At 36.9% G+C, this 15,166-nt stretch overlaps 1 protein-coding gene across 4 annotated transcripts in view; it reads left to right on the top strand.

Moving 5' to 3' along the window:
* CycG (cyclin G) overlaps positions 1-15,166 on the top strand; it is a 29,189-nt gene that overhangs the window by 9,089 nt on the left and 4,934 nt on the right. For 2 of the 4 annotated variants that reach the window (XM_046619988.2, XM_046619985.2), the window contains exon 2: positions 14,840-15,089. In XM_046619988.2, the coding sequence (XP_046475944.1) occupies positions 14,970-15,089 (120 nt within the window). In that variant the 5' untranslated portion in view covers positions 14,840-14,969. Of the gene's footprint in view, positions 1-304; positions 1,068-12,914; positions 12,937-14,839; positions 15,090-15,166 lie in introns of those variants that run through there. The other 2 variants (XM_046619986.2, XM_046619987.2) reach the window with 2 other exon arrangements.

Genomic DNA, 15,166 nt, shown 5'->3' on the forward strand with positions numbered 1-15,166 from the left:
CTACCCCCCCTTCAAATCTCATCGTCAAGCATCCGCCAATGAGATGTCGAGAATTGAGCGAGGACGATCAGTGTTTAGCGATGATATCGGTTGTGTGCATAGCGTGGAGGCAGGAAATATACAGAGTCGAGAATTCGAGGAGGAGGGACAGCGACCGGCTGACTGGTCGGAACTTGAAGCGACGGACCTTGCGGCGTGAAGTTAGCTAGGTCTCAGGATTAAGTTCGTCAGTCAGTCGTCAGATACAGCGAGAAATCCACAGCGAGCGTACCCAGAGTGCGTTTTTTTTTTTTTTTTTACCTCCGAGAGTAGGAAGTCTTCCTATTAATCCTACCTACTAATTAATCGTAACATTTGAAACGTCGTGTGGATAATGTATAAAGCGCGTGTGAACACCGTGAGTTCTTAAAGGATACGGAATAAACATAAAAGCCTTAAACCGGAACCGAACGAATATGCTTATAAAAAATATACGATATATCACACGAATTTTTACATTCCGTCGCGCGAAATAGGTACATACATAAGCAACAAGTAACGATTAACGAGAGAATAAAAGAAAGAATAAAACGGTACCAGTATAAAATAAACAAAAAAAAAACAAAAAAAAAACGAAAGTAACTAAAAAGGCTGACTATTGTTAAATAATAACTTTAAAAATATTTATATATTACGTAGGTTTTCAATGTATACTTAAAAATTACTCGAAGTAGAAAAATAAGTATAAAAATTGAACATACAATTAACCGTAGTCACGTATACATATATATTGGTGTAAAAATCAGACTTTCCGCAAGTCTCTTTGAACTGGTGATATATTTTGAACGTTATACTTACGATTTTGACGTTTCGTTGCGTCAGCCGCCGCCGGACGCGTGGAACGTGGCCTTCTTTGTTCCCGAGAGTTGCAGATAAGTTTGTTGCATCAGGTCGCTGCATCCAAGTTTTGAAAATTTCATTTTCAACTTGACACACGTACATAAAAAAAAAGCCTGTCGCGGTTATTGGATTGCAGTTCTGTGATATCGACAGCTCTCTATCATCTATCTCATCCTGCCTAACTTCACGTGAGTACTTCTATTGCAGTTTATGTTGTACAATGTACATAAATGGGCGCACAATGCAGACCTATTTTTTTCGCACCTACCTGCACTCGATGTTTTATCATTCTGCTACTGTGTCTTGCTACTTTTCATACAATCGATCCCCGCTAGAATATATAAATATATGTACCCCTGTATTATATTCTCTGTCGCGATGGATACCGTGCTATGTGTACGCTCAGAACTTACCGTTGACCGACGGCCGTTATCATACATGGCTGACTCGATTTTTCTCGCAGAATTTCATTTTCATCAAATCGGTGCCATGCTGACGGATCGTTTTAGAAGAAATGAAAGAAAAAATCATTGCGGAACTCGGAATCTCGAATATCGTCTCGAACGAAATCCGAGTGAGTGCAATGAACGATATGTCGAAATGTAATCCAATGAAATTCAACTATGGTCAATTTTGCACCCTCTCACGGTCATTATTCCTCATTCTTTGGTCAAAGTTATTCTTTATGCAAGCACGATTCAGGGCGGAAATAAAATCTACGTTTGAATCAGGCCCTGCATCAATTTATTACACCTTAAAATGTCTAATAATGCATACGTGTATAGCAAAGGGGGAAGAGAGAGAGAGAGAGAGAGAGAGAGATCCCTGAATACTGTTCTTTGTTAACACCGCATCACTCTCCCCCCTTTCTGACGCATCGAGGTTTTACACACACACATAATACCAGGCAGGCACAGGCCAAACCCTCCATCAGGCAGCAGCAGCAGGCATACCCCACGACGTGACGTTGGTCATGAAAGCGCCCTGAAAGCTAAAACAGGCTTGGACTCGTTCCGAGCTTCGGATTCTTTTATTGAATTTTTACTCGACCCGTACGAGCAGTGATTCAGTACCTCGAATGAAGCCTCGAACAAGGCATAATGGGTCAAGGTCTTCCGGATGCTGCTCCTGTGGCTTTGAATGAGACACTTTCTCGTGAAAGAAATTATTACGTCAGCCGGAAGTTGAAGGTTGAATTATTTACTTATCATCACATTCTTCCCTTCCTTTTCTTTTTTCCCAACCAAACGACTCACTTTCGATCTTTGCTCTCTCAGATCTCAATCTGATCTGCCGATGACCGCATCGTGATAGTTAGTAACAGTAGGTAACCGAATAAATATATACCTGTGTATCATACCTCGTGATTCATTTCACTTTATTCCAAGGAATGCAGATACTCGTTATCTTTTAACAAAACCAGTTTCGACGGATGACCGTTTCTCGGTTGTCTCTGTAACCTAAGGGCTGGCGAGCTCTAGACCCTTATCGTACGATATACATACATACGGTTTCTTCTTTGGCTCCTGTGGCCTTTTTTTCTCCTTTATACTTCCAAAAATAGCCTTCGCTACTTCGTTGATACTTTGTGGCCCAGGTACAACGATGTCTTATATCTACCTTGCGAGACACCGTGAATACGTCGAGGAAGAGTAAAGAAACAAAGCTGGCTGAGATAACAGCAAACTGTTTCATATCCATACAGTGTATTATTGCGCGTAATATTCAGCTGATCACATATTTAACTCTCGGCAAAAGTTTTCGATAAGGTTAACCCAAGTACCTTACACTTTTGCGTATAACTCGAAGTATTATCAATAATAAAATATGCAGTTAGATCCTAGTAGTGTATAACAGATACACTAGATAGAGTGAAGAAATTTTCAGGGCGTTAAATTTCTTGTCTACTTTCTTAATATTACATGGTAATAATTTTGTCGATAGTGAGTAATCCGGACGTGAACTGGCGTCGCGGAAAATTTATACTTGTACGAAGGTTTCCTTGAATTTATCCACAAACGATTACGCGGCATACAATAATTTGACTGACAATGAAATTTGCGTTTTTTCAATTACAGTATCTGTGGTGTGGCTGCCTTATATGGATAAAAAATGAATGCCCATGATGGAGGTGAAATAACAATAACAAATTCTAAATTTGGAATGGCACGGGCTTTTCCTTTTCGTTTCATATGAGAATTTATTCCCTCATTGACTTATATAATGTATTATTTATATTTACTACACGCAACGTTAGCAACAACGATGTTTTTTACACATTTTCTTTCCCATTTTCTCTCTCTCTCGTTTTCTATCTCTTTCCTCTTACTAACGTATCAAATGTCTTATTGTCGTAATCGCTTCTCCGCGCAGCGGCGATGTCACGCTTTTTTTCTTTGAGGAAACTTGACCCTTTTCATTAGGGATGAGCTGGTATAGTTTTGTGTAATCATGAGACGTAAGCGACTCCTGGCTCGTAGGTTTAAATTTCCTTGTTATCTTCCGGCAGTAGGTACATTTTGGCTGTAATATCTTTGTGTTTACATACATATATTCTTATTGCACCTAGTCGCGAGTCGGCAAAGCATGTATGAATACCTCGATCGTATTCGCGTTATCTTATTTGCTAACGTTATAATCTAAAATATCGTCGTCTACGTTGGTTTAAGATAAACCATTATAATACTAATAGATTTTTAGACGATTGTGTATTCATTTTTCATTATGCTACAGGGTTGTCGGTTTAGTGATTTTGGCTGGTATGTTTGCTATATCTGTTGTGTCTTATACATATATTATTATACCATGTTTCATTGTGAAGTAGGGGCGGGGTTGAAGTTCCGAATTTGAAAAGTTTCGGAAGCACCGAATTCCGAATTATTTGGTAGCGAAACTTGAAAGAAATCAAACTTCGATGAAACAACAAAATTTTGAAACGTCGGAAACCCAACGGCTCAAAGTCCTGAAATTCAAGATTCCGAAAATTAAAGTTACGATAAAGCATAATTCCGAATATTAAAATATATTCGCACAGAGTAGTTGACTCATCGAATGCGTGTAAAAAATCAGGTAAACCGAAAATCAGAATGAGCAGGATTCTGAACGTAAAAATATCGAAAATCCAAAACAAAAAGATCAAGTGGTGAAGTTTCACCAAGTCAGAAATTCACAAAACTGAAAATCTTCCACCATTCGGAATTTCGATGTTTCAGGTTTTTAAATTTTCTCATTTTCGCACTTTCGGAACTCTGAGTCATTTTGTCCTGTCAATATTTTGCCCTTTCGGTACTTTGAGCGTCTGGTTTCGAACCATTCGAAACTTTCATGTTTCTTCAAAACTTGATTTCTTTACTTTAAGTTTCGCTACAAAAAAATTTGGAATTCTGACGCTTTCGGAAGTATTCAAAATCGGAATTCCAACCCTGCCCCGTGAAGTATAATCTAATTGTAAGTACAGAAGATCAGGTAACTAAATAAATCTTGTACTTCGTCTTACGTACACCTCACCTTTATACTTGGATTCTCTGGGATTTCTATGTTTTTAAAATTCCCAATTCGATTCCTCGTCATTTTCATACCTGCACTTGAATAGCATAATCAATTAGCATCTATTTTTATTTCTCACCTTGATCGCAATTTCTCGATACCGATACTTGTTGCCACACTCGTTATACATGATGATCTCAGCAGCTCTCTTGCTCACGAACAGCTCAAAACCAAGATATGTAGTTAGAGCGTTCCTACAATTCCTATAGAAGCTTTTAACTGTATGGACTACTATAATACAGGCACTGTAGGGGCTGACGTTTGTTTACTTACTTTTTGTAACTCCGCCCGCAGAGACGCTCGCTTCCTTTCCCTTTTTATAGGGCGCGTACGTAGTATATTGTAAACAACAAATTTCGTTCACCCGGCTGCTATACAAGACGAAGAGACATTGACCTATGCGGTAGAAACTACCTGAATTTTTATATAATATAATTGGTCAGTTTTATAATCCTTCGCAAGTTTTTCTACTTCAACAATCCTCATGTAAGAAACTTTTTCAAACCAGCTGACTATGCAGGATTCCCTATACGTGTAGCCAGCAATATCTTTTATGCATAATGTTGTACATAGCAATTATTGTTGTTGTTGTTGTTGTTGTTGTTGTTACAAGCTTTACAGCGTCTCGAGATTGTAACATGTGCGCGAGTAAATATTTTTTTCCCCCTTTTTCTTTGTTAAAAAACGTTGTGTAATATCGCTACAAATAGCCTGGGGATAGCAAAAATTTGCTCAAGGTATAAGCAGCGTATACCTGCTACCATATGCACACGTAATACGTAACCTTGATTTAACACAAGTTGGGCGGTTCACCTTTTATTGTAAAAAAAAAAAAGGAAGTAAAAATAAAGTAAGGAAAAAAAAATCCACAACCGAGGCCGGCTGCTTCTCTTTGCCTTTCAAAGCTCTAAATTGAGTGGGTAGTAGGCATATTTTTAGATGAGTATCCTAGTTCGTTCGTCGTGTTGTAAAAGGTGAAACCAGTCTTATTGAGCTATTTGAACACCATCGCGCCAGAGGCATGTAAATTAAGATCAATTTTTCTTCCCGTATGTAATACAAGCACGTGTGTCTTGTTTGAAGTAATTATTTCTTTTTTTCGCACTGCCATATTTATATGTTTACGTATATATGCACGTGGGTGTATGTATTCATATTTCCTGCACGTGCAAAAATATCTGAATAAATTATTCGCTGTTTCTTGCGGTATAAATTTAGGAAGTATTTCCTTTCATGGCTAGTGAAGATATGTTTCAATATATTCCTATCGTTCAAATTTGTGCAAGGAGTACATGTACTTTATATATACCTATATATAAGTCACTTATATATATAATTCAAATAAACACGGCTAATAATAGCCACATAATAATTTTTCCGTGGATGATGATGATGATTCATCGTTAGTTTAAAAATTGGAACCAATCGCACAGTGTATCACAATACCTGCAGTTATAACTCGAAAAACATGATTGCGAGTTCGATAAGCTGCAGAAAAAAAAAAAAGAAAAGAAAAGATGATAATCACGTCGTTTTATCGAACACGTAAATAATCCTTGACCGAAATTCTTGGGGATTCTACTATAAACGACGATTCGCAGTAGAGGGAATTTATGCCTGTACCTGCAAAATTCGTAATACATATTTCCTAACTCTTGGGGTGGGGATGCGGACCGAGCAGCTCGTAATCATCCCAAATATTGCGCATGCTCTGCGATCCTCGCTCGCCGCGTCCTTGACAGTACCTGACATACATACATACACACATACATATCATATTAAACACCATTTCGAGTAATACATAATCATACCCGATTATGATCTTGACCGGTATCGTCAGGCTTTGTATGAACCTTTGAAAGTCATTAGATTTGTTTCATTAATTAGGTAGTTAGGTACGTATGTATGTATAAGAGATCTTATCCGACGATATCACGGTCCCTCATTATTATACATGTGTGTGTTAGGGTGGTCCTTGTTTAGGGTGTTGACGAATTTTTACCGCCCCATCACTGAAAACAATTTCAAATCGTTTAAAAAGATTCGCCAAATTTTTTCAGATTCTTACAGCAAGTCTGAGATAGCCCGCATTGTGATCGAAGTTTGTTATGGAAATGACATGAGAAAAACTTGTTTTCACACTATACATTTTATCGTGAAAGTAATAACGTTCCAAAAAATCTGTAACTGCGAGGTTTTAGTCGGCATTAGTGACACTGTATGAAAAAAAAAAAAATACACATCATCGTACGAGGCAATCTAGACGAATTGCACTTCCTCTAAATAAAAAAACAAGTCAGGTTTCGAGGTTGTGTAATTCGTCTAGATTGCCTCGTACGATGATGTGTATTTTTTCCCAGATACTAGCACTAATTCTCACCAAAACCTCGCGGTTACAGATTATTTGGAACATTATTACTCTTGCAACAAAATGTATACTGAGAAAAAAAGTTTTACCCAAGTTAATTTCCATAATAAACTTCGATCACAATGCGGACTATCTTAGATTCGAAGTAAAAATCTGAAAAAATTAGGCGATTGTTTTCGAATTATTTGAAGTTGACTTGGGGGATCGTCTGGCAAAAATTCGTCAACACCCTGAATAAGGACCACCCTAGTATGTGTAACATGTATGAATACCCTGTTGCTATAAGAGATCGTATATTATTTTGCGTAATCCATACGGAGAGAAACTTTAAGATTGTTTTTATACAGTTCGAAGTATATAGATATATTTTCTTGTTTAAAAATGAAGAGAACGATAAAAATGATACGAAAAAGGAGGAAGAAAGAATATCAGAATAACCGTACTCTGATTTTATTCGAAGTTAGTTTTCTTTTTATCTGCCCTCCCCCCCCCCCCCCCCCCCCCCCCACCCGGCCTCTTTCTAATCCTTCTAATCTATCTATCTGTCCATCTCTTTCCCTAAGGTACTTTTCTCTTTCGGCACAAATACAACGATGGTCGACGTATAAAAATAAAATTAAGAAGCCCATGGAATATCATAGCTGCTGAAAACACAAGTCTAATAATAATAGAGTAACTGTATACGATGTACATACACACACAAACATTCGCGCTCGAACTGAAAAAATAGATCTCACACCGGTACGATCGAGTAATCAATCGGCTTAAATAGTCTCGGGTCAACGAACCTCATACTCCATTTCCCTCTTCCTTCTGATATTTGCAACGAAAATGTCCTTGTACCGTGTTGAAACAAAATGGCAACGGCATAATTCTCTGCGACGAATTTTAAATATATTTATAATAACATTTGAATATATGTGCATATACATATATTTACGTATCTACTTATGTTTTAAGGTATGCACCTTATAAGTCTATTTGTTCAACTCCACGAACGACGACGATGATGATGGCGGTGCTGCAGAGTTGTGTAATAATAATAACAAAAACAACAACAACAATAATAATAAAAATAACGGCGTCTACTAGCTTGCCGTCTAAAGCACCGCGCATCGTAGTCGTTTCCCATGAAATACACATAACGAGAGCCAACTTCTAACGATAAGCTGATGATGATCCACACCACGCATCGTAAACAACAAACTTTCACGTAACACCCAAACTCTGTTACGCCAAGTGCTGTGGATAAATATATATTTGCATGTGTGTATGCACTTAATGACCCGAGGTGTCAATGACTCCGTGGCCCAAATAGTTGGCCAACTTTGCTCAAACAAAGATAAACTATATAGAGTGTACGCAACGTATAATTCGTACATATATTAGTATAATGTTTTGTATTTCCTGCATTCAAATTTAACTCGGGAAATTGCGTCATGAGATTGTTGACATCTTCATCAATCATATTTGACTTTTCAGATCGGATCATTGTACATCGTTTTGTTTTTTTTTTTTTCTCTTTCTCTTTTTCTCTCATCGAATTCGCATTTATTTTTACTATTTTTACGCATCGATGATCACGAAAGAACGAAAGAAACAATCCTGCTGTTTTGTGATTGTTACAGACAAGTGAAGAAATTTTTGACGAAAGATATGTACTTAGACGCATGAAAGCTTGACATTTTTTTTTTTTTTAACGAACGGTTCAGCGTCGTATGATTGAGGTCAACGAGTCGAATCTCGCGTTGGAAATTTAAAGAGACCCTATTTGCAGTAAAGTAGCTTTCAGAGCCTATGGCGTGACTGGCAATGAGAAGGGCGTCAAGTTGGGCTTAGGAATATTGTTTACAACTCGTATATAATGTGCGTGTATAACGTGGTCGATTAATTCCCTGCCAGCTGCAACATATTGTTGATATATGTACATGGAGCCTTGCTGCTGATTTGGAATGTGGGTCAGGAGTGGTGATACAGAGTCCCGCATAAACGTGCCTAGAATTAGTAAATAAAAAGGAACGTGAATAATCGTTCGATCGAACATGTTTTGTGATATGTGAAATGTAAATGGATTGTTGAATTGCTTTAGTTGAAATAAATGAAAAGTTTTAAAAAAAAAGTAATGGCTCCAAGTAATTTTGGCGCAGATGAGTGTGTGAAATATATTACATGGTTTTCATTTTCTCCGTCGATAGTTTGCGATATTGATAGGTACGTTTTAAATTAACAAAAACAAATAAATATTCTGAACGTTTCTATGTGTAAATATGTAAAACTTTTATGACGAGAAGAAATGAACATTTGGCAATTGAAGATCGAAGACGTACCTACTAACAGCTATGAATTAAAATCGTTGTTATTAAATGACCTTGTTAGCTTATGTTTCAATGTTTGAATTACAAAAGAAAGACTTGGAATTCGCACTTGCGGTTGAGAATTCGTGTCAAGGTTTACAATGTGAAATTCAATTCGAAAATAATTCACACAGACGAACAGTATTTCGCGAAACGTATAAAACACAAGTTCTGCACAGCAGCTCGGAAATGGATTCGAGGAAAAATTTATATTCGGTTACTTCGTTCGCAATTCGATTGCTCGTAGTAAATGCAGTTATTTTACTTTGTTACGTGTAGAAATTACAATCATTTTTGACCAGATAAGATTTTGCGAAACGAGAACTTGTGCAGAAAATTTCTCTGTGTAAAAAATAATTCCAAATTATGTGCTGCAATCGTGTGGGACTCGCTTTGTGTGTTATTTACACAATTATGACGAAAAAAAGCAGAATTAATCTGCCGTGGAATCAAGAAAGAATTCAATTAATTACGTTTACGCAACCGTCGGATTATATTTGACAACGTTGTGAAATTTTGAGAGCAAGAGAGTGAGAGAGAAAGAGAGTCACGCACATAGAGAAAGAGGAAGACAGGAAGAGTATGTTGCGAAATATGTAAAGATACATAAGACATACACTTGTGTAATTGAATACGATTTGTCCATGCAGATTGCATTATACGTGTGTGCATAACACAACACTTATTGTTAGATCAAGTTTAATCAAGAGGTTGAAGTTAGTAACGTTATCGTAACGGAAAAAGTGAGAAAAAATCATCGTTTACTTATTTTACAACGATTTCTAAGGAACTAAGACTGCATAATACGAGTGTGTTTGGTTTTATGACGGTTTACTGAATGTCAAACAATTCCAAAATCGCGAAATAACGGTTTTCCCTGACCGTGGATCGTTACGGTAACGTTACTATAACTTCAAAATGATGTTTAATCGCGTTTCATTGACCTGCTGGTGAAATTATTGCGATCGTTTAGTTTTCATTGAATCATTGATTATTATTTTTATGTTAATTTTGTTTTTATTTTCTACTTATTACAAAACTTTTTTCGTGTCTACCTACAGGTATATTGTTTGAGAAAATTTTATGGCATAAGGTTGGATTTGAAAGGACATAAAATCTTGCGTTACTTTTGCATAAATTTGTGTACAATACGTGGAGATTTCTTATTTGAAAAAAAGTATACTTATTAATGTATTGTACGTTTATTACGCTGACCACATATAACAAATTTGGTTAAGTGAGATCGTCGCTCGCTCGCTCGTGTCGTCGTAACACTTTCCGACTTTGCAATGCTACCGCTTCCTGTTGAGGTTCTCTAATTTTCTCTTCTTGCCGTATATTTTTTCCAATGCCGTAACTAGTTTCTCTGCAAACTCATCAATTAGCACATAAACCGTAATAAATCCACGCGAGATGTGTCTATGACTCTAGTCCTTAAGTTGAACTTGAGAACGTGCGAGGAAAGTTATCATCCACTCATTGTATTCACTTTTAAAATACCTCTACTTTTCGCTTGACCACCTAGAGAAAGATTCATTCTCATCATTCAATCTGCAGTAGGTACAACATTCCTAAATTATCGATGAAAACGATGAAAACTTGATTTGTAAACAGTTATGCACGTAAATATTTATATACCTAAATATCTTATCATTGGATTCTGTAATGGACAGTGTTTATTTTTATTCCAAGCAAAATTTTATGTCGAAAGAAATTGCTCATATCAACTTTGTATTTACAGAATTTAGTTCGTTTCAATTTGCTATGTAGGTAGACATTGAGATTGGTCTGCAATTTGAAGACTTTGCGAAGAGGGGGGAGTTCGGATACCATTGGAAAACGAAGTTTACCTGTACGTGTGTGTAATTCAACGGTTTAAGCTTTAAATGTTATACCGCGAGTAACTAGTTGAAGAAATATCGAATTAACGACGCAATTTAGTTGCATAACGATCCTACATCATTCAGCGCCATTTATTACAGCATATAGATGTGTAACATAATTATGATTTCCCTATTTCTGTAACTATATCTAATTTATCCTGCATATTTCTGAATGTGTGCACAACGTTGGTGCAATATGTTTACGCTTTTACTATACAGCACAGTTATACCTGTTCTACCACATCGTATTAAATATACTTACGAATCTACGCGTATATATATTATTAAACCTGACGATGAGGGACAAGGATTTTCGCAACGGTGCGCAGGCGTCGCATCGCTCTCATTGCGTGCAGCGTTTTCTCCTCGCATGTAAATATGCGAGTTTTGTAAACGTCCTAGTTTCTATCGACACCTTGTGTTGAATTACCGATAGAAAATAATGAATTATTTGATAGCGGTCGCAATAACATATCAAAAATATAGAAATATATCGGTAAAGTAGATATTTATATTCTGAAGCATGCGCATTAAACTCTAGCAGATGACGGAGCGTCTGGTCGTTATGAATCACTCTGTATAATAATGCGCACTCACAGTATCACGCAGTGTTTAATTTACCGTAAAAATGAAAATAAATGATACGGTCATTTCGAACTGTCGAAAAAGAAGTATGAAATTTTCACACGATTATTGTATGAATTTCCTTTAATCGAAACTTCGCAGTAACACTTATACACGAACAAATCTGAGAGCGAAAAAGTTCATCGGCTGGATGATATTGATGTGAAATGTAAATATAGAAATCACGCGAGTGTTATCGTACGAAACATTTTTTAAACTACATGTATAATCGATGATTAATTTAACGCGCAGTAAGAACATATAAACATTTGCAAATGAATAATCTACCGATAGATCTCTTCTACATTAATAATATTAGGTATATCAATTAGGGAAAATTTGAAAACGGGAGAATTTTTTTTTCATGTAAGCTTCAAAACTGTCTTGCAACTAATTACGCCTAGACATGATTCTCTGCTGCTACACGCACACTATGCACGAGAAAATATAACACGCATGGCATCTTGTGGTGTGTAAATTTCGTACTATCATGTTTGCCTATCTTTGCCTCTGCAGCTTGTTACAGACGAAGACAAAAAAATTTTGTTACGTATGCGATATACGTCGACGGATGTTAATTGGTTCTATCCCGAATCAAGTGATATTTATCAACTAAATGTGAATTGGGATTTTTTTAGTACGTCTGGAGGCAATCGAAATTTTGTCATAACTTTAAACTTATACGTTCATCTTTCTGTGCCATGAAAAGTGAATTTTCGTAATGGTGAAATATTGTAAGGTTACAATCGTCGTTTGTGTAAAAACTGGGTTAGGTGAAATTCTTCACACGCCTACTTAAAAGTTGGTAAAAATTCTTCTTTTTGTTTAACGTTTCGCGTTAACGATTATTCTTAACTCGTATACATAAGCATACGTGCGAATTTATATTCGCAGTTGGTAAACACGCGCGTGCGCGCGCATGATTATTACGTAATTTTGTTTTGGAAAGCAAAAAGATAATGACGATGACGAGGATTGCGCGCGTAGTCGGCATTATAGGTATGCGGTGGTGGACGAAACACGAAAAGAAAAATAGCAAATAATGTTCGTCGTGTTACGCAATACCCCCAATATACTCGATCGCTTCTACATAATACTGACGACACATTATTTCATCTATTTTTGCTTGTTGGCAAACAGAACCTTAGCATTCTATCGCGAACCTAGATCACGTCCAAAATTGTCTCTACAATGGCCTAGAAATACCGAAACATCCGTGCAATAGCATTCGAGGAGTCGTCTTTAATCGAAAAACACTGCTTGAACGATGTAGAGAATTGAGGTGAGGTATGTAGGGTATTATACGTCTTATTCTCATTTCGAAGTAGCTCGATGCTTATCTTCTTGGAATTCTATCCACTTACTTGAAATCTCCTTTTATTTGATTGAGTTTTCAAATTACAATTAGTTGTAGGTATAATACGAATGTCACGATTTGAAAATGAAATGATATACAGGCGTGAAAACGTTTCGATCGATTATTCACGTGACAATCTTATTCGCAAACGTGACAAACCCGTGCGAAGCATTCAACGGGAGTTGAATTTCACTAGACGATTTTAGGAGAACGCGAGCTTGAAACTAGCTTTGAGCAGATTAGTTCTGTAAGATCTTAACAGATACACGCATTTCGATTATTTGCGACGCGACGCGACGACATGATGACAAACGGGCAGTCGAATGATATTGTCTGACCTGATAAAAGATTGTGTTGTTATTGTTTTGTAGATTGTCATGAAATAACCACTCATATCTATTGTGTTATACACGAGTTACATTCGTGCCTCTAGAGTTGTGCATCTCTGCATGTATGTACAATATTTAGAAAGAAATCTCTCTCAAGTATAAACAACAACTGTGCGTTTATAAAATATTTTCGAGTGCGTTTGCAGGCACTCGAGAGTAGAAGACTGTCGATTGGAATAATGTGCCAGTCGTTCTGAAGCTGTAAAAATTTCCATACCGAGAGGGGCGCCAAAAGTATAATATTTGAATTATCCGGCATGGCGCATAATCAGGCAGACCTGTTTAATACCTATGCATCAAAACTAGATTGGGGGTAAATTTATCGAAGCAACTGCGTTATTTCGTTGAATATAACACATCAGGCGGCTATTTACTCAGACAATCAGTCGGCAGTGTTTTAAAATTCAAAACCCCCGTCTGAATTTAAATACCTCGTAGTAATGTTACGACTATGTGAAACGTTATCATAGAGCTACTGCCGCTATAGAGCAGAGAGAAACTTGATGCACAGAAAAACCCTAGCCCGACTATATCGGCTACATTAAAATCATTCATCGGAGAAGTGAGAGGGAGTTTGAAGAAAACAATCTAGAGTATGGTCAGTTACAATTCATACGATTGAAAGATTCCGCTTACCGCGCGAACAACAGCAAACAAGGATTCCCAGGCTGCATGTGATCAGACTTTATATTAGTGACTTTTCAGGCATTTAAATGTCAAGTTGTCACGATGAAGACAGCTGTTCGGTCAGCTGTGTACCATAAAGATATAATATTTTAACACAACGTCATGCGCTCGACAGACTGCATTGATGATTGAATTATGCATTATTATACAGTTCAAATGAACGCTTGTGTGAACAATTTTTTCCCACGAGTTTAGGAATTACATTTCGTTCATTTGTTGTTATTATTCGGTAAATTTACCGATGTCTTCGTAATTGAATATTTTGATTTCTATCGTTTACGGTCAATTGAAGGGTGCTTCTTCGTTGTTATTTATATCGAATGGTCTACGCACATAATTGAACTAATGATGATTAAGCTAGAAGAGTATATGATTAAATGTTTTCACGTCTTCGTCCTTGAAGGATGAGGTGATACAGCCAACACAACAAACGCGCAAAATAACTGAAAAAAAATGAAAATATTTTCACATATTATATTCGTTTTGAAAACATCGCATTGAAACAAATAAAACAAATGAAATGACGCACTATTAAATGTAAAAAAAACGTCTTCACTGTTTGTCTCTGGTTTTTGCTATCCGTAATAACGAAAAGTCAGATTTCGTTTTGTTTACTGTCAATCAATGATCGTTGTTATCGGTGCTGTGGCCCTACTATAATACACGAGCAATCACTTCTAGAAATTTCTATTGATGCTTAAAGGTGACAACCATCATACTTACCCGTTTATTTTGGTATTATATGATTCCAGATACTAGGCCAGCCAGTTGTTGAGCCATTCTTGTGGTGTGACTACTTCTTTTGGTCAGACTACAATTTGGCAGTGTTTCACGTTACCTACTTCTACTAACGTAGTCGGTCGTCGGTCACACGTAGCAGGAATGGACACATCGGGCTCGCCTGTACCGGATGCAATCCACCCTCTTGTAGAACAGCTACAAGAAGCTTTGGTGCTTGAGACCAAGTATCAACCCAATCTTCAACTACCCATTACCACACAGGTAAAGTACAAAAGAAAGAAAATAAATAAACATAAACGACACTTTCTGGACAATTTTATCACAATGTTCGTAAGCGC

This window comes from Neodiprion pinetum, chromosome 4 (assembly GCF_021155775.2).
Source record: "Neodiprion pinetum isolate iyNeoPine1 chromosome 4, iyNeoPine1.2, whole genome shotgun sequence".
NCBI lineage: Eukaryota > Metazoa > Arthropoda > Insecta > Hymenoptera > Diprionidae > Neodiprion > Neodiprion pinetum.